The following is a 19,573-nucleotide window of genomic DNA, read 5'->3' as shown; positions in this document are numbered from 1 at the left end:
AATCAAAAAGTGGTCAACTACAAAGTTTTATAAATTTTTGAGATCTACAATTTTCATTTAGTAAGTTTTTCCATCCGAGGTCGTTTGAAAAATTTGAATTTTAAATTTGAGAGATTCAAACGTAGTTTTGCATGATAAGATGATTTCAAATCAAAAAGTTGTCAACTACATAGTTTCATAACTTTTGGAGATCTACAATTTTCATTTAGGAAGTTTTTTCATCCGAGGTCGTTTGAAAAATTCAAATTTTTAAATTTTCAAATTCAAACGTCATTTTTGCATGAAAAATGATTTCAAATCAAAATGTTGCCAACTACAAAATTTCATAACTTCTCAAGATCTACAAAGTTTATTTTGGTCATTTGTTCATCCGACATAGTGGTAGTAACATTGTTCACAAATCATATATATATCTCTTCTATTTTCATGAAATTAATATGAGAGATGTATATTTTATGAACAACGTTATTGTCGCTTTGTCAAATAAAGAAATGACCAAAATAAACTTTGTAGATCTTGAGAAGTTATACAACTTTGTAGTTAAAAAGTTTTTCATTTGAATTCATTTAGGGCCTCAAAAATTGCTTCGAAAAAATGATTTGCCGAGGGCAAAAAAAAATGCACACGGCAAAAAGCTTCTTTGCCGAGTGCCAAAACAAAGGCACTCGGCAAAATACATCTTTGCCGAGTGCCAGAAAAAAACACTCGGCAAAGACGTATTTTGCCGTGTGTTTTTGTTTGCCGAGTGTATTTTATTTGGCACTCGGCAAACACGGTCTTTGCCAAGTGCCCGATAAAATACACTCGGCAAAGCTTCGGCACTCGGCAAATCGCCGGTTTCCGGTAGTGTACAGAGAAACTAAAAAAATGGATGATGACTAGTTGTTTGGCTCATGGTGGAGAGAGACGAAAGATGTTGCTCAACCGTCGTCTTGTCCATTTCGAATGTCCAAAATCCTCAATTTGCAGAACATGCATAAGTAACCACCACTGCACTCCTAATTATTAGTCTGTTTTTTAAAGAAAATGTTTCCTCATATAGTCATATATTAATAACTGAAATCTGTGTCATTTCCTTCACATCGAAATCGACTTTTTTAGAGATTTCACACTAACCAGCCAATTTCAACTCATGATGTCGACCGAAGCATTTAAAAATAGAAAAAAAAATGTATCATGCGAACAAAGCATATTGGGGTGCCATGGATCTAATCTAAGGTACAAGTTTTACATAGTGATTAAGAAAGATATAGACCAACCATCGGTAGAGATCGGTAGTGTGGAAATAAGGGGTACTTAAAAAAACGGCAAAAGAGTTGGCCACTATATTAAAAAGAAGGTAGCCTAGACGGACAAGGGAAAATACCTCGAGAGGAGAAAGGCTGATAAAAAACGAGGATGGTGGTGGATCACACAACTAGAAAAATGCTTTGCTCCCGCCATGATCTGAGGTCTTTCCTCGTCTTTAGTTTTCTAAAACACCGCAAAAAATAAGAGCTACTTAAAGAAAGTCCTAGAAAGTATCAAATAGGTAGGGAAATATTAAAATGCATGTGACAACTACCTATATTTTTTAATGAAAACAAAGAGTAAATCAGTATTTTCACACTATGAAGTCTATTGTGCCCTCGTCTTCTCCTCCATGCCATCTCGCGGCACAGGAGCCTCTGCGCCAACCCAAATAAGGAAGACCAGCCTGGTTGCCCTCCCCTCCTATGACAATCCAAAAGCAGGGCCTATTTGGCTTCCACCGTATATCCATGTGCTGTAGCTCTAGCCGCGCCGAATGTGTGGCGCACCCCACGTAACATGCGCTATACTTTCGACAAGTTTAGGCGATCAAATGCACTATCCGGCAACAAGAAACAGTGCACCAAGCCAAATGTCTAGAAGCGAAGCAAACGATGGCCTAAAGTTAGGTGCAATATATGCCTAAAGTTCGGCGTAGTGGTTGGAAACCAACCAAACAAGGCTCAATAGTACTTTTCAACCACCGTAACAAGGCCCAATCTAATGATCTTTTATTTACCCGCAGTTTATATACCCTTCATTTCAAATTATCAGTCGTTTTGCTTTTTCTAGATACACAATTTTGCTATATATCTAACATAACGTATACTTAGAAAGTTGTGTACTTAAAAAATCAAAATAACTTATAATTTAGAATGACGATATTTAAGCCAGGTGGGCCAACAAACTCCTGCCTACAAATAGTCTAGACCCTCAACTTATGATAACCCCCATACTCTGTTTGGGCCCAGGTTTTTTCAACCTTTGCCTTTTAAACCTCCAATAAGCTGCTTATAATAATCTAGCTATCAACCGGATTATATAATCTAGCCAGGGTAAACAAATATGGCCTAAATCCAATTACATTTAGTCAATCGAGTGTGAGAGAATTTTAGAGGATCATTTTTATCTTTTTATTTTAACTAGGTAGCGTGCCCGTACGTTGCTACAGGATAACTAACAATTTATACAAAAAACACACGGATCGCACAATAAGATAACAATACTGTTAAATTAAATACCAACGTTAAAGTGACATTTAATCCAAAAAGCAAAGTTTATGAATTTAACACAGTCACGGAGTGCGCGGCGTCGCAGGCTCATAAACTCTAGAGCTTTCAGAGATTGGGTCGAATCCAACCTAGAGCCTCGGAACCCTACATCTTTTTCTAGACGGGCTTCACTTCGAATGCGTCGGTAGCAATATCAACGATCTTCGGTCGATGGACCAAGACGTATGGATCCCCATACAATGGCTCAGACATGTAGATTTTGTTCTCCTTGTATTTGGATACACTTGTTCCACTGAAGCTTTCATTGAAATATTTAGACACGAACAGTGTCTGATCACCGATGTCCCTCACCCTGGACCACTCCGGCGTACGGTCGTGGAGGTTGCACTTGTAGATCGCGTTGCTGTAGGTGAAGCTCTGTGTCTCGTGGAACATGCTCACCATGGCACCCATAATGTGCAGCTCACCGTTTGATTCTAGGTAGCTGCGGTGGCAGAGCCTCGTAGGTGGCGACAGCGATGGCAGCAGCGTCGCGGTTGGAGTAGCGCTGGCGGCGTTGAAAGGTCCTAATGGCTAGAGGGGGTGAATAGCCTATTAAAAATTTCTACAACAACACTTAACAAACCGGTTAGACAATTATGAGGCGAAGCAAGTGTTGCGCTAGCCTACTAAAATAGCAAGCCACCTATCACAATTCTAGTTTATATAGTTACTATCCACACAATGGCTATGACACTACACTTAGTTAGTATGCTCTCAAAGGCTAACTAAAGAGCCACACTAACCAAACTAACAAGCTCTCACAACTAGCTACACTAAAGAGCTTGACAACTAGTTTGCGGCAATGTAAAGAGAGTGAGCAAGAAGGTTATACCGCCGTGTCGAGGAAGGAGCCAATCAATCACAAGAATGAATAACAATGAAGACCAATCATCTCGAAATCAAATGATGACACAATGATTTTTTACCAAGGTTCACTTGCTTGCCGGCAAGCTACTTCTCGTTGTGGCTATTCACTCACTTGGAGGTTCACGCGCTAATTGGCATCACACGCCAAACCCTCAATAGGGTACCGCACAACCAACACAAGATAAGGATCACACAAGGCACGAGTAATCCACTAGAGTACCTTTTGACTCTTCGCCGGGGAAAGGTCAAAAACCCCTCACAATCACCACGATCGGAGCTAGAGACAATCACCAACCACCGCTCGACGATCCTCGCTGCTCCAAGCCATCTAGGTGGCGGCAACCACCAAGAGTAACAAGCGAATCCCGTAGCGAAACATGAACACCAAGTGCCTCTAGATGCAAACACTCAAGCAATGCACTTGGATTCACCCCCAATCTCACAAAGATGATGAATCAATGATGGAGATGAGTGGGAGGGCTTTGGCTAAGCTCACAAGGTTGCTATATCAATGCAAATGGCCAAGAAAGTGAGCTTGAGCTAGCCATGGGGCCTAAATAGAAGCTCCCACGAAATAGAGCCGTTGTACCCCTTCACTGGGCACAACACGGGGTGACCGGACGCACTGGTCATGTTGATCGGATGCTAGACCTCAGCGTCCGGTCACACGATGCGTGCCACGTGCCCCCTCTCTTAAAATGTTATTCGCCCGATCTCAACGGTCATGTGATGACCGGACGCAGCAGCTCAAAGTGACCGGACGCTGACGCAGCAGCTCAAAGTGACCGGACGCTGAACCCCAGCGTCCGGTCATTTCCAGTAAGCATCCAGAGACGATTTTTCTCGATCGGACGCGTCCGGTCACCCTTGACCGGACACAGCCAGCGTCCGGTCAGTCACCTTCATCACTGTGTGTTGCCACGTCAGCAGGACCGGACGCAACCCTCTAGCGTCCGGTCACTAAAATACCCAGCGTCCGATCAGAGACTGACGCCAACGTCTTCGCTGCTGCTACTGACCGAACGCACCGGTCCTTTCGAGACCAGCGTCTGGTCACTGCGTGACCAGTGTGACTACCTCCTTTTCACCTCTATCTTCTTTATCCTTGCTTAAATGTGCTAACCACCAAGTGTATCACCTTGTGCACATGTGTTAGCATATTTTCACAAACATTTTTAAGGATGTTAGCACTCCACTAGATCCTACATGTATATGCAATGAGTTAGAGCATCTAGTGGCACTTTGATAACCTTATTTTGATATGAGTTTCACCTCTCTTAATAGTACGGCTATCAAACCTAAATGTTATCACACTCTCTAAGTGTCTTGATCACTAAAACAAAATAACTCCTACAATTTATACCTTTGCCTTTAGCCTTTTATTTTTCTCTTTCTTCTTTTCAAGTTCAAGCACTTGATCATCATCATAGCATCGCCATCATCACGTCATGATCTTCATTTGCTTCACCACTTCGAATGATCACTTGATAAACTAGGTTAACACTTAGGGTTTCATCAATTCACCAAAACTAAACTAGAGCTTTCAGGCGTTGCTGCTGCAGGCAGAGATTTCTCCAGTGCAGTCGATCGCCAAGAACTTATTTTGGTAGTGGACGATGGACCCCACGAAGAACTCCAGTTTGGTGTCGAGCAGCATCCATGCGCTGTCGACTCCAACCCGGTAGAACGCGACCTCCGTGGAGCACCCAAGCATGGCCATGGCCACGCACTCGCGGTCGCGCGGCGTCAGGCGGCGCCGAGAGCATGATCTCATGAAAGAACACGTCCCTTATGTCTTCTAGCTTGATGGCTCTGCCTACGGCATCCGCGTCTCCATAGCCGTTGGTGGGATGGAGGACCCACCGGCCGTGGACCCTAGACACGTGTTTCGATGAGGACACCGCCGCGATATGTTCGCCTGCTGGCGGGAGCTCAACGCGGGGGCACGGGCACCGGTGAATGGATTCAGCAGTGTCACGGACACCGCCTCATCCATGAGCGCCAGCCACCCACACGAGGAGTCGCATGCCACCTTGCCACGCACGTCGGGCAGCGTCTTGGACAAGACCTTCTTCTCCGGGACGCAGTAGAAGCCGACGCGGTTCGAGTCAGGGTCGAACGGGAGCAACAGGAGCAGCCCGAAGGTCACGAACGGGACAGCGGCGCGCCATGCGGAGCAAGCGGATCGGAAGGACACCGCGTCGTGGCTTGACGTGAGACGCTGCCCGATGGACTCGAGGAGATCCTCTGGTAGGCCGGATCTCCAGTCAGAGAGAGGTAGGGACCTTCTCTTGGAATTGGGAGGCTGAGCCATGGAAGACAGATGACATCAACTATGGTTCACGCAAGAAACAACAAGTGAGGACGATGGAACACGTGAGCGTGAAACCAAATGAAAGGAGGAAAAAATTGTCTCTTTTGCAAATGCAAAGAGGGGAAGTAATTAAATGTAGGCAAATTTGGCAAGGTTCTCAGAAAAATATAAAGAGGTTTTTTGTCTTAATTCTCTTTCCTTCTATGTTAATTCTCTTTCCTTTTGTTCGTTACCATGTATGCTGGTGCATGCAAACATGCAATGTGTATATGGATAGCACAATAATTTTCTATTTCCTATTTTGCCGTGATTCCTCTATCACATGACAGGCAATATTCAATCAAGGAGATGTCGTGGGATCGCAGGCGTGGGCAGACGGACGAACCAAAATAAATATCGCACCAAAAAAATATTCACACTTTGTGCTTTTTAGTTGTAGGAGATATAAGTAGATCGTCAAGGCGACTAGTAAACGAATTCGGCCCAAAGTTCTTTGTTCGGCCCATGGTGTAGATGCTTGCATGAAGCCCAAAATGACCCAACGCCTGAAAGAACCAATCTCATTCCATTATCCAGATTCCAGAACAAAAAGAAAAAAAGGTCTGCGGAAAATTAACCAACCACCTCCACCCGCATCGCCATGGCTGCCGCTGTCCCCCATGCCTCCGCCTCCCTCTTGCCTGTTTCGGCTGCGCGACCTCTCTCCGGAAGCACAGGTGAGGAGCCTCCTTGTCCCACTCTCGTCGCTCGAGTTAGAGATCTATTCCGTTCAATCGGTCGCGAAACTAATAAATCTCATGCCCGCTTCTTTGATTTTGATCCCTAGTTTCTTTCGGTCCTTCGTTTCGGAAGAGAAGAAAGATTCCGGCGTGGCGGGTCCGCTGTGCTGCTGACGACGAAGGTTAGTATAGTGGCACCAGATTTGGCAATCTCAGAAATGGTTGTCTCGTGGTTTCTTTAAGTTGGGTACTTGGTATTTCCTTTTGGTTAATACTCTCATCTAGTCAATAGTATCTGATTTTATACATTCCCTGTTATTTCATTTCAGAGCAACACTGTAGTTCATGCCCTGCCTGTAGTCTTCCATGTATGAGATTGTGTTTAACGGATCTGTAGGGGCCTTTTTATGGCCCTGTATAGGACAGCTTAAATTGCTGATGCTTCAATTCAACGCTCGTTTCCTCCCACAGATAGCTTTGATTAGAAGCAAAGCAAGTAAAAGCTTGGCGTTTGGGAGTTTGCTTTGCTTCCAGGAGAACCCGGTAGCCCAGCGCCAGCAGACCTCGGCCTAGAGATGCTTAGCACCTGCCTTGTCCTCTCCTGAAGAGGCTTACTAGGGCCGCCGCCGCTGCCATGTCCTCACCCGGTGACTTCTACTTCGCTAGAGGGGGTGTGCGAAGGGGCGGCCATTGGCGCTAGGGGACGAGAGTGGGGAGGAGGAGCTCGACGGCGTGGAGGACCTCGGCACCGCAGAGGAGGAGCTTAGTCACTGGGGCCCAGGGAGGCGCGCAAGGGGATGGCCGCCGGTACTCGAGGAGGTGCATGAAGGGAACGGCCGCTGGTGCTAGGGGAGGAGCTCGACGCACGGAGGAGGAGTGTGGGGGAGGAGGAGGAGCCCGGCGGCACGAAGGAGCATCGGGAGGTTTGCTGCTGTGGAGGAGGAGGGTCGTGAGGAAGAGGTGGAGAGGGGCTATGGGGAAAAGTTGGGGCCGCACCGTGATGGGGAGAAGCCACTTTCAAGTTGTATTCGAGAATCTCTTCAAGCGCGCAGTCATGGGAAGCGCCTAGGAATCATAGCGTTCGGAGGCCTCGTCCACTTTTTTTTCACCAGAAGCGGCTGCAGAAGCTGCCCCAAACAGGGCCTATGTGTAGTGTATTGATGGGATCATAGCTCCATTTATCGAGCTTATTTACTTGCGTGATTCTTTTTCCTAGTCAATAAATCGCAAGGAGCACAAAATGTGCAGTGAAAGTTAACCTACCGTAGGATCTGTTTCACAAACAAAAAAAAGAAAAAAGAAAAAGAAAACCTACTGTAGGATCTTATCTGACATAAGCCACCTCCAGAACACTGCTGTCTAATTTCCCGCACATTGTATGCTCTTCTAAATCATGTGTTGAGGACTGGGGGCACAGATTGTTAAACATAACAAACAAACATTTTAGAAGATAGTGGATTGAACATCGTTTCTAGAAATTTAGTTGTTTTTTTAGGTGTACTTCTCCAAACAGGTCTGCTTGATTGCTTTCTGTGCATATTGTGATTCTCAGCAGAGGAAGTCAAGGATTTGGGAGTCAATGTGGCGCTATCCATGCTAAAGTTTTACAAACGTAAGTTCATTTGCGGTTTGCAGTCTGAGTTTGTTTTCTGCTTCATTCCTGGGATTTGAGAATGAGCAATTAACATCACAATAATTGTGAACCTTGATTTTAAGAACAATCTCATTTCTACATAGATTGCTCATCAGCCCTGCTTTGTGTGAACAGGAGAAATATCACCTTTACTGCCTTCAAGCTGCCGATATGTACCAACTTGCAGTGAGTACTCTATGCAGGCGTACAAACGATATGGCGTTGTAAAGGGTACAATCTTGACTGCTTGGCGCCTTTGCCGTTGTAATCCTCTTGGTATGCAATTTTTCTGTGTGTGCTTAGTTATCTCTGTTGTTTGACATTTTCATATATGTATTAGATCTGTATCACATCACATTTGTAGGATTTAGACCTCTCTGATGTACATGCAGGCGGATATGGGTATGATCCTCCAAGATGGTTTGGTGAGGAAGATGTACCTCTGCAATAGTAATGCCTGGTAATTGAAAGTATAGGCAGTGTAATTCTTCAGATCCAGACTTGCAGCAGGTTTTTTGTAATTTACTGAAGCTAACCCAGAAACATAAGGATAAAATTTTGAAATATCTATGCAGCTCTGCGAAGGAGCATGTACGTGTTCTTTTTGCCTATGGACTATGGTCACTTTTATATATAATGTCCTTAATCTAGTTGTCATGCATTTCCTCCAAGGTTATCATATGAGCCAAATTCATTTGTTACCTAAAATTTAACATCCAGAATTACACCTTGGTTGCTTGTGCATTCTAGTCTGAGAACCCAACTGTCTTTTGCCGCTTCTAAACTCTGTAAAGAATCAGTCACTGAAACAGATAGATGCATGGTTCTACCTTATTAGACCTGCATTTGGATTTAGTCAGGAAATCTTATTAGATGCATAAACTACAAATAATCTTCTTATGGGCTCAGATGAAGGATGAGCATTGACATATTCTTGAACATGAGGACAGTTGAAAAAGTCAACGGAAAATTCCGTACATTGTTGGAACAACTATAGTTAACGAATTCAAGGGTGACTGTATTCTTGAAGAGGAAGCCTGTACCAAGTTATGATTTTTCTTTGCCTCCGGGGCATGTACCCGTCGTTCATTTAAATACCTTCCTTAGGTCAGCTCATCAGAACTGCAGGCCACCATATCCTTGTATATGGTGCTTATTTCTTCGTTTCTTCCTGGGGTACATCTGTGTTGTCCCCTTCCAATATTTTGATGGTATATGCTGTGTGAATTTGGATACTTCGGCACATCCATACGTATATCCCAGTGGACCTATCGTTGGTCAAGCGGGCCATATTATTTTTTGTAGTATTCAGCATTGTTGATATCGATTGTTTTGTTATCCATGTTGACATTTTCTTTACCCCTAATTTTTTTCCTCAGGTGCTAGCCACTGTTACAAACAATCTGTGGTAGTTTCAAAGGCTATCTGTCGATTAGTGTTAAGGAACATTGTCGGATTTCTGTGATCTCTATGCGCACGATGGTTGTAATGAAAGGTAATTGTGCAGTTTAGATACTTGGTGAACGCTAAGCTACTTTGTGAACAGTCTCAGTATAGTTGAGGATTCATATTCTAGGAATCCTATTGGTATTGTACAGTTTAGTTAAAAAGATACTATCTATGATCTTGAACGAAACTGCTCACAAAAAGTGTTGGTACATGGCTTTAACATTATTATCATGCTAAATTTATTATTTGGTACATGTTTAAATTCAGATTTATCATGTATGCATTCAGGCAAGAGTTGCAAATTTCTGTAGTAGCTTAGCCATCAATCATTCAAAACCCAAAGAAGCATTCACCATGATTCATATATAAGCTACAAGGTTATTTTTCCTTCTTCCATCAAGTTATCTCTGAAACTGCTTCTCAGCTATATGGTTTGTAAAAGAATAAGCTTGATCACTGGTCATTTCCCAAGTCAGATCTATCATCCTCTGCCGTCCACGTGGAGATGGCAGAGAGCACTCGCCCTTTCCATCCCTTGAGGAGCCACCCGTGATCCTCATTGATAACGAAGTACTTGCGGTATTCCTTATTCACCTTGTCTTTGCTCGCCTGAACAATGTCCAGATCCAATGGCAGTTGCCTCAGCCCTGCTCGCTCGCACCGCACGTGCCACTGCTTATAGTTGTGAGGCCGCTCCACCCTATCCACGCCCTCACAGGCAATGATGTTCATGGCGCATCGTGCTAATTCCTGCTCTACCAGCAGCCTGTTCTTGTTTTCCTGGGGCACAGTGGTGTCTATCAGGTCAAACAGCGCAGCAAAATTGTTGAGCGCCTCGCGGAACCTTGACACAAAGAAAGCACCGCTGTATGATCCATTGAGGATGGCGTGGATGAACACTTTTGGCCTCATCTTCTTGATGTTTTTGAGCACTGTGTCTCTGGGGTTTGGCCTGTCGATGATGACACTCTCATCCATCAAGGTCCTGAAATGGAAATGGGAGATGACGACGAGCACCTCTTCAGAATCAATGTCCAGGTCCTCAGCACGGACAGCCTCTGATTTCGCTGCAATAGCATGGAACTTGAATGGGACCCTAAACTGGCGAGCACAGTCACTGAGGCGGCGCCCTGTCTCCTCAATGAGCTGGCCCGGATGGAACCCTGGCAGTGGGTTGTTAATGCCGGTGAGCCTTACCTCGGGCGGGCCACCCTCCCTGTGTGACAGCATACGTAGCAAGTCTGGCCAATGGAATCCAGGGCCTAAACCGTAGTGGACAACGTGCAGCTTCTTCCTCCCTGCAACAGCCTTGTAGGTGGTCTTGTTGGTAAGGGGGAATCTCAGCGGGAGAATGGAGCATGCGGCCATGTACAGCTTGTAGACCTTGAGGATGCCGGCAGCAGATGCGCTCTTTGCCGCAAGCGACTGGTACATCTGGCTCCCAATGCCCATCAGCCGTGCCTCCAGCCCCTGGGCGAAGCAGTGCGCAAGCCGCTGCGTCCCATCCCCTGTCGGTGACGAGTGATGCCTGATCCGCTGCAGCAGGTCGGCTGCGCCCCGCTGGTCGTTGGTGGCCACAGCCTCTGCGCATCGGATGAGCAAGGCGTGCAGGTCCACTGCCGTATGGCTCGCGCCAGCGCCACGCCTTCCTCGTGGCTTCTCCAACTCCATGGGGCCAATAATTAGCTCCTGCTGCACGTCAGCGTCGTTAAGCATCAACCGGTCCAGCATCTCGCGTGCTGCGGCTTCCTCCTCTGAGTCAGCTTGCGTCTGCGCCACCTTCTGCTTGCTGCTCCTGCCCATGCCGACGTCTGCATCATCGTCCTTGCCTTGAAGCCTCTTCTTCCAGCCCCTACCACGAGCCAATGTCGTCTCGCTGTCCTTGAGTGGGAGCAACTTGTTGGCCTCCTCCATGCCTTTGAAGAATGCCATGCTGATCACGTCCATGCAACAGTCGCTGCCCTTCGCTGCTGGCAACAATCTGTTGGGCTCCGCCGCCGCCGCCGCCTCTTGCATGCTGTTCATCAACAAGGAGGATGCATCCTGACCGACGACGTGTTGTGTGCTGTCCATGTTGTCACCAGGCAGCATTTTGGAGGCAATCATGTCGCAATAATACGAGTAGTACTCAGGTGTGGCCACTACTGACGACAACTGCAGCTGGGTGTTTTGGACAGAGTTGCACGGCCATGTGGTGAGGCCGTCAGAGGTGCCATGCTCGGTGGAGAGGATCTGGTTAAAGGGCTGCTCGGCGTCGGCGGTGAGGAGTGCAGCAGGGTGGTTGGGGTATTGGTACAAAAAGCTGTCGACGGTGTCCTCCTCCAATAGCATGTGTGAGATGTAGGAGAGATCGTCCTTGCCATTGTCGACGTGGGGCGCTGGGAGCTGGTCGAGGAAGTAGGTGGAGGGGGAAGGTGGCGCAGCCTCTGCGAAGTTCAGCTGGGGGCGCTTCTCCGACAACTCCAGCTCCGGGGGGGACTCCATGGCTAGTGCAGTGTTGCTGCTGGCTACTCCTAGTACCGATATATAGATAGTTTCTTCATGATGAGCTCATCCTGGATCAGTGGTATTATAATGCAGGTGTGGTGAGGGACGGTAATGATGACGCACTCATGACTCACTTTCTTGGCATTACAGTCATATGCTCGATGCCTCCAACATCAGGCAACCATGCATAACCTCGTATATGGTGCTTGTTTGTTGGCTTTTTCCTGTTGTAACTTGCTGCCTTGTCTGTGTTCTATTTTGGTGGTACATGCTCCTACCTATTGCTGGGTAGATTTGAACCTTAGTGTCGTTTGATGACCTGTCACTTATTGTCGCCGGGTGCGTAGCTATATACGCCCAGAGTCTTCCTCTTTTGATTGCATTAACGTTAAGGCTGCTATACCATGCTCATGCTAATAAGGTGCTATATAAAATGGAAGGATATTATCAATGTCCATGAATATAATGCGAAATCTTAGATGGAACTTGTGTATATTATGTATGTGACGACCTTTTCTTCTTTTAATTTAGTACCCAGGCTGATGCGCTAGCTTTCTGTATCTGTTCCTCTTTTTGTTCTTCATTTTTCAGGTGTATATGAGCAACTGTGCTGGTCTATCAGTATACTTGAGGATTCAATTTCCAGGAATCCTTTTGGTCCAGCACAAGGATTTCGCAGTCTGCTAGTTTCATTGAAGTGACTCTTTCCATGGTCTAAAACAAAAGAAGGGAATGCTATTTTAAATATTTCATGTCATGACATTAAAACAATGGCTCCTCGTCACGAAGAATTTCTCTGAAATTGCTTCCAGTTCCATGCATATATAGTGTGTAAAATAACATGCATTAGCAGCTGTTGCCAAAAGCCTGCCAATAAATCAGGAAGTCCAATACATACGAAGTTATAATAGTCTACACTAGACGTATTTATTCAAAAAGAAAAAAAAACTGAGGATCATTTTATTCACGGAAGCAGTGGCCATTCCACTGACGAGAAGCTACTGATGGATTACTACACTACGGTAGTTGATGTTCCTTGACATAACATGAGATGAGATGAGATGATGTTCAGTAGTCACGGTCTTCCCGTACGTATAGCAGAGATTCTAGCAGTGCTTTTGAGCCAACGAACCGTATTTTTCTCTCAGCATAAGGCAAATTTTAGCGAAACGAACATGGTCATAGGAGTGGCTATAAAACTTATGCTCAAACTTTACTAAATTTAATTTATAGAAAATATTAGCAATATTTGTATCTCTACTATAAAATATATTTAACGAATTATCTAATGATACTAATTATGTTAATATTTTTAAATATATATTTAAAAATATTGGACTTACCGATAAACGTATTATAGCACGGATGGAGTATGCTGAAGGAAAGGAAGGCTTCACTGTACTTGCTGAACTTTTAAGGTGCCAAGCTTGCCAAATATATATATAATATATAGTTTGTTATTACTGCTATGTTTCTTAACTAATGAAAGCAAATTAATTTTCAGGCGTGGAAATTAAGCATCTCCTATATGTATGGTCGAGAGGATCCCCTGACACCGTACCGTCAAAGGAACTGTGCTTAACTCCGATTCCTCCTATTATGGTCTAGTGAATCTAATCTATCAATGAATACCTAATATAAGAAGAAGAACACCCCAGAATATATACTTCGAGGGGCTGGCCATTGGGACTCCCAGCCTGTTCGCTCGGTCGTAAACGATTGTAAATTTCCAGTCGGAACAGTGTTTTTCTCTCACACCAAACCAGCCAGCAATAAATAATCCACGATCATTTACGGCCTCCCGAACAGGCTGTTGGTGTGTTAGTTTGGATGGATTTTCACAATTACATAATCATGTACCCTTTTCCTCTACATGCTTCGGTAACCTTGTAGCCCAAAGCCGACCACATATCAAGTAAAATCTTATGGTAAATTACTTGCTTGTTCTTTGTGATTCCACTTTATTCTTTCACCGGTCTCTGATCTGTCGAAGCGCATACAAAATGCAGGCAGTTAGGGCATGTTCGGTTTGCAATCAAAATTTACCATGTCAAAGACTTAGTAAGAAAAAGTTGGATAAAAAAATTACCCTTTCAAAGTATATATCAAGTGAAAAAAGGTGGAAGAACGATTGAAAGAATTTTAGTTAATTATATAATTTCTTTTAAAGTAAGAACCCTCTAGCCAACGAATTTGGGCCATACTAGTTCTTTGAAGTTTGGAATATGATCAACCCGTGTTGTAGAGACATAATCAAACCCAAATTGACCTAAATCCTGCAAGAAATCATATCACAATCTATTATCTAAAACTGATAATAACAATGAAAAAGAAAAACTATTTCTTGTAAACTGAAAGCAGCATTCCCTTATAATTTTTCCTGTTTCTGTCATGAACACACCACAACTTGACTAGGAAATGACGTTTGTACCCTTGCTATATCTGGGCCTTATCCACACGTTGCCCGCAGCGATCGCCGCCTGCTCGTGCTGGTGGTGCTCTGCCCGTCCGCCGTCCAAAGTCCGTCGTCGGCCAGGCGTGGCGTCTTTCGCGGACTCGCTGACCTGGAGATGCCGACCGCCGCGGCTACGCGCTACCTGTACCCCCTCCCCCGGCAGGCTTCGGCAGTCCCATTCGCAGCACTCCGTGTCACTGTATCTTCTCGAAACTCAGAAATCTCATGTTCGCTTCTTTGATTTTTTGGTCCCTAGTTTCATTCGGTGCTTCGTTTCAGAAGAGGAGAAACATTCCGGCGTGGCGACTCCTCTGTGCTGCTCACGACGAAGGTCAGTATAGTGGCAGCAGATTTGGAAATCTCAGAAATGGTTGTCTCATGGTTCTTTAAGTAGGGTACTTGGTATTTCCCTATCTTGAGATTAAATTAGTCAATAGTATCTGATTTTACACGTTCCCTGTTGTTCCAATACAGACCAACACTGTAGTTCATGCAATCATGCCATGCCTGTAGTTTTATTTACATGCATGAGATTGTGTTTAACGGATTTTTAGGACCCTGTTTGGGTGCGGTCTATTTTGGGATCCTAGCTCCATTTATTCAGCCTGTTATCTTGTGGGATCTTTTCCTATTTGTCAACCAATGCAAGGAACTCAAAATGTGCAGGGGAAAGTGAACCTGCCGTAGGATCTGTTTTGCAAAAAGGGGGCAAAAAAAAGAAAGCCTACTGTAGGATCTTATCTGACATAAGCCACCTCCGGAAGGCTGCAGGCTAAATTTCCTGCACATATATGCTCTTCTAAAAACTGGGAGCACTGACTGTTAAACATAACAAACAAACATATTTAAACATTGTTTCTATATATTTAGTTGTATTTTTTGTGTACTTCTCCCAATAGGCCTGCTTGACTACATTCTGTGCATATTGTGATTCTCAGCAGAGGAAGTCAAAGATTTGGGAGTCAACGTGGCGTTATCCATGCTAAAGTACAAACATAAGTTTATATTTGCATTTTGCAGTCTGAGTTTGTTTTCTGCTTCATTCCTGGGATTTGAGAATGAGCGATTAACATCACAATAATTGTGGACCTTGCTTTTAAGAAAAATCTCATTTCTACATAGATTGCTCATCAGCCCTGCTTTGTGTGAACAGGAGAAATATCTCCTTTACTGCCTTCAAGCTGTCGATATGCACCAACTTGCAGTGAATACTCTATGCAGGCGTACAAACAATATGGTGTTGTAAAGGGTACAATCTTGACTGCTTGGCGCCTTTGCCGTTGTAATCCTCTTGGTATGCAGTTTTTCTGTGTGCTTAGTTATTTCTGTGTGTTCAACATTTTCATATCCGTATAGATCTGTATCACATCACATCACATTTCTGAGACTTAGCTCTATCTGATGTACATGCAGGCGGATATGGGTATGATCCTCCAAGATGGTTTGGTGAGGAAGACGTACCTCTGCAATAGTAATGCCTGGTAATTGCAAGTATAGGCACTGTAACTGTTCAGATTCAGACCTGCAGTAGATTTTATGCAAATCACTGAAACTAAACCCAGAAACATAAGGATAAAATTCTGCAATATCTATGCAAGTCTGTCGAGGAGCATGTACATGTTCTTTTTGCCTATGGTCACTTTATGTATAATGTCATTATCTGATTGTCGTGCAATTCCACCAAAGTGATTGTATGATTGAAATTCGTTTGTTACCTACAATTTAACATCAAGAATTTTACCATGTTCGCTTGTGTACGCTAGTCTGAGGACCCAACTATCTTTTGCTGCTTGTAAACACCATAAAGAATCGGCCCGTGAAACACAGGGGCAACCGCAGTATATGGAGCTATGGACATGGGTGTACAGATGTACACCCAGTAATTTTTGGAATAAACAAGCTGCTAATATGTGTATATAGTCCATGTACATACTCCCAGTTGAACTAGAACGTGTATTTTGAGCCCAATTACTTGAAATAGCCTAGCCAATCCGAAACTCCTATTCTCCAATGATGAGCCAGCCTGTTGTTAGTGTTAGAATAGGTGCCCTAATGGGCTGGCCTTGGGCCTGGCGCCTAGCTTGTTAAGGCTGGCTGCCTTAGGGGTTAAGATAGATAGATTACATTGATAAGGCAAGGATCACCGTTGATTGGGTGTTTCTATAAACCCTACTGATCCTTGCCTATATATTGTACCCTGTACTACTGCTAATCTATCAATCAATTCCCGAGACCTATTCGCTCTCATGGTATCAGCCGCCTAGGTTTAGGTCTCCTCTTCCGCTGCCCACTCCACGCGTGCCGGCCCCTCGCCGCGCTGCGCCCCTCCGCGCGCCGGTCCACACCGTGCTGCGCCACCATGTCCTCCACCCCTCCAGCAACCCCCAGGGCTGGGGCTGCTCTGGAAGCCTCCTCTGCCACCATCCAGGCAGACGCCGTCGCTCAACGCCTTGCCGCGGAGAAGGCCAACGACGCGACCGCCGCTGCTCAGCGTCTCTAGCGCGAGCGTCAGGATGCGCGTGATACTGCCCTAGCACGCGCCCTTCAGGCCGAGGAGGAGGCTGCAGCAGCGACTAAGGATCGCGACGTTGCCGCCCAGCGCGCTACCGAGGCCCTGGCGCGCGCTGCCCAGGAGCGGGCGGCCGCTGCTGCCGCCATTGCTCCGGAATCCTCTGGCGCCACACCTGGAGGCCCTTCAGCGCCGCCACCCGATCTTCAGGCTGCCATGCTGCATCACGAGGCCGTTGCCCTCCTGCAGCTCCATGCTCAGGCTGTTGCGGTCAGCAACATCCGGAACCACGTCACTACCATCCTCAACGTTGATTCCGGTAACTTCAACCGTTGGCGTGATCAGTTTCTTCTCATCCTCGGCAAGTTCTCTCTCCAGGACCACGTTCGAAAGGACCCTCCAGCCCCAATTTCTCCTGATTGGGCCCGGATGGACTGCGTCGTCAAGTCCTGGATCGTCGCCACGCTCACCGACGACCTTGGCGAGATCATCTCTACCCAGGGCTCCACCGCTCGGCATGCCTGGCTCGCCGTCGAGTCGCAGTTCCTTGGCAACCGCGAGGCCCGCTCCATCCACCTCGAGACTCGGCTTCGCAACTTCGTCCAGGGCGACCTCTCCGTCACCGACTACTGCCGCAAGCTGAAAAAGATGTCCGATGATCTCACGGCCCTTGGCGAGGTTGTCACCTACCGCACGCTTGTCCTCAACGTGATTCGTGGCCTCAACGAGCGCTTCAGCCACGTCGGGACGCTCCTTCGTCGCGCTCGACCGTTCCCCACCTTCCTGGAGGCTCGTGACGACCTCATCCTCGAGGAACTCACCATGGAGACCCGCAAGAACGCACCTGCCACTGCGCTCACCGCCTCCACCACTCCCAGCCCTGCCCCTGCGTCCTCCGGCACGGGCGCTGGTGGGACCTCCAAGCCGCCCAACAACCGTCGCAGCAAGCGCGGCGGGGGCGGCAAAGGCAACAACGGCGGTGGCCCTCCTGGACAGGGGCCACGCCCCACTGGTGGCGCACACCACCAACAGCAGCAGTCGGCCGGCGGGCGGCCATGGCCCAGCGTCTACAACCCCTGGACCGGGACCATTCAGATGTGGCCAGGGGGACCTCGTCCACCGCTGGCACCCATCCCGGTGCCTCCTCACTTGCAGGCGCAGCAGCAGGCACAGCAGCAGGCCCAACAACAAGCGCAGCAGCAGGCCTTCCTCTCCCAACAGCAGCAGCACGCCCTCGCTGCCCACCAGCAGGCCGCTGCCCTCCCTGCTCCTGATGGCACTGGACAGTGGGTCGCCCCCGGGTATTACAACCCGGTGGCTGGCCTCCCCTCTTGGGACCAGACGGCCCTCGCCTCCGCCTTCAGTACCACGTCGCTGACCCCTCCTACGTCCAACGACTGGTACTTCGACTCAGGTGCTACTTCACATATGACATCTCAGTCCTCTTCTCTTTCACATGTTCTTCTCCCGCGGTACCCCTCTCCCTCATCCATTGTTGTCGGTAATGGCTCTCTTCTTCCTGTCACTGCCACTGGCTCTACAGACTTGTCCCGTAATTTACGTCTTAATAATGTCCTTGTGTCGCCACAAATTATTAAGAATCTCATCTCTGTTCGTCAATTTACTACTGACAATAATTGTTCTGTTGAGTTTGACCCCGCTGGTTGTTCTGTGAAGGTTCTTCCATCTCGGACCGAGATCGTCAGGTGCAATAGCTCTGGGCCGCTATACCCTCTGCGCCTACCACCAGCACACTCCCTTGTCGCCCAGGCTTCCTCCCCGCTGTGGCATCGGCGTCTTGGCCACCCCGGTCATGAGGCGTTGTCGAAGCTCGCGTCTAGTGTCTCCTGTCATATTCAGGATTGCTCCGAGTTATGTCATGCTTGTCAGTTAGGGCGTCATGTTCGATTGCCCTTTCATGAGTCCACCTCTCGTGCGTCTATCAAGTTTGATCTTATACATTGTGATTTATGGACCTCTCCAGTTGTCAGCATTTCTGGTTATAAATACTACTTGGTCATCCTTGATGATTGCACTCATTATTTGTGGACGTTTCCTTTGCGACTTAAATCTGACACTTTCAGCACGCTTGCTCACTTCATCGCTCACGTCTCCACCCAGTTTGGCACCCGGGTCAAGGCTGTTCAGTGCGACAACGGGAAAGAGTTTGACAACTCTAGCTCCCGTCAGTTTTTCCTCGCTCAGGGCATCCACCTTCGCATGTCCTGTCCCTACACATCGTCTCAAAACGGTAAAGCTGAACGTATTATTCGCTCCATCAATAATGTTGTTCGCTCACTGCTCTTTCAGGCGTCCATGCCTCCGTCCTACTGGGTAGAGGCCCTCTCTACAGCCACTGTTCTGCTTAACATACTACCCACCAAGACTCTCCAGTTTTCCACGCCGCACCTTGCCCTGTTCGGCAAGCCACCAGCATATGATCATCTACGAGTCTTCGGTTGCAAATGTTATCCAAACACGTCGGCTACTGCACCCCACAAACTTGCTCCTAGGTCTGTCTTGTGTGTCTTCCTAGGCTATTCCGCTCATCACAAAGGGTACCGCTGCCTTGACCT

At 46.6% G+C, this 19,573-nt stretch overlaps 2 protein-coding genes across 7 annotated transcripts; one reads left to right on the top strand and one right to left on the bottom strand.

Moving 5' to 3' along the window:
• Nucleotides 1–6,330: 6,330 nt before the first annotated feature.
• On the top strand, nucleotides 6,331–12,679 carry LOC136487291 (UPF0161 protein At3g09310-like). Of its 6 annotated transcripts, none has more exons than XR_010767211.1 (7): nucleotides 6,331–6,461; nucleotides 6,572–6,646; nucleotides 8,017–8,076; nucleotides 8,233–8,373; nucleotides 8,490–8,557; nucleotides 9,477–9,592; nucleotides 12,625–12,679. XR_010767211.1 is itself a non-coding variant. In XM_066484430.1 (6 exons), exons 1-5 carry the CDS (start codon nucleotides 6,386–6,388, stop codon nucleotides 8,546–8,548), a joined length of 411 nt encoding a protein of 136 aa, XP_066340527.1. In that variant the 5' UTR covers nucleotides 6,331–6,385; the 3' UTR covers nucleotides 8,549–8,557; nucleotides 9,477–9,743. The 6 variants fall into 6 exon arrangements, 4 of the variants coding, with proteins under 4 accessions (XP_066340527.1, XP_066340529.1, XP_066340526.1 ...); XR_010767210.1 differs by having other exon boundaries at nucleotides 8,490–8,688; XM_066484430.1 differs by lacking the exon at nucleotides 12,625–12,679 and having other exon boundaries at nucleotides 9,477–9,743.
• On the bottom strand, nucleotides 9,827–12,613 carry LOC136487290 (scarecrow-like protein 9). The gene has a single exon (XM_066484428.1). The coding sequence runs from the start codon at nucleotides 12,028–12,030 to the stop codon at nucleotides 10,000–10,002; it is 2,031 nt and encodes a 676-aa protein (XP_066340525.1). The 5' UTR covers nucleotides 12,031–12,613; the 3' UTR covers nucleotides 9,827–9,999.
• Nucleotides 12,680–19,573: the final 6,894 nt, after the last annotated feature.

This window comes from Miscanthus floridulus, chromosome 10, assembly GCF_019320115.1.
Source record: "Miscanthus floridulus cultivar M001 chromosome 10, ASM1932011v1, whole genome shotgun sequence".
Taxonomy (NCBI): domain Eukaryota; kingdom Viridiplantae; phylum Streptophyta; class Magnoliopsida; order Poales; family Poaceae; genus Miscanthus; species Miscanthus floridulus.
Note: the sequence above shows the minus strand (reverse complement) of the source record. Positions and strands in the feature narration are given on the sequence as shown.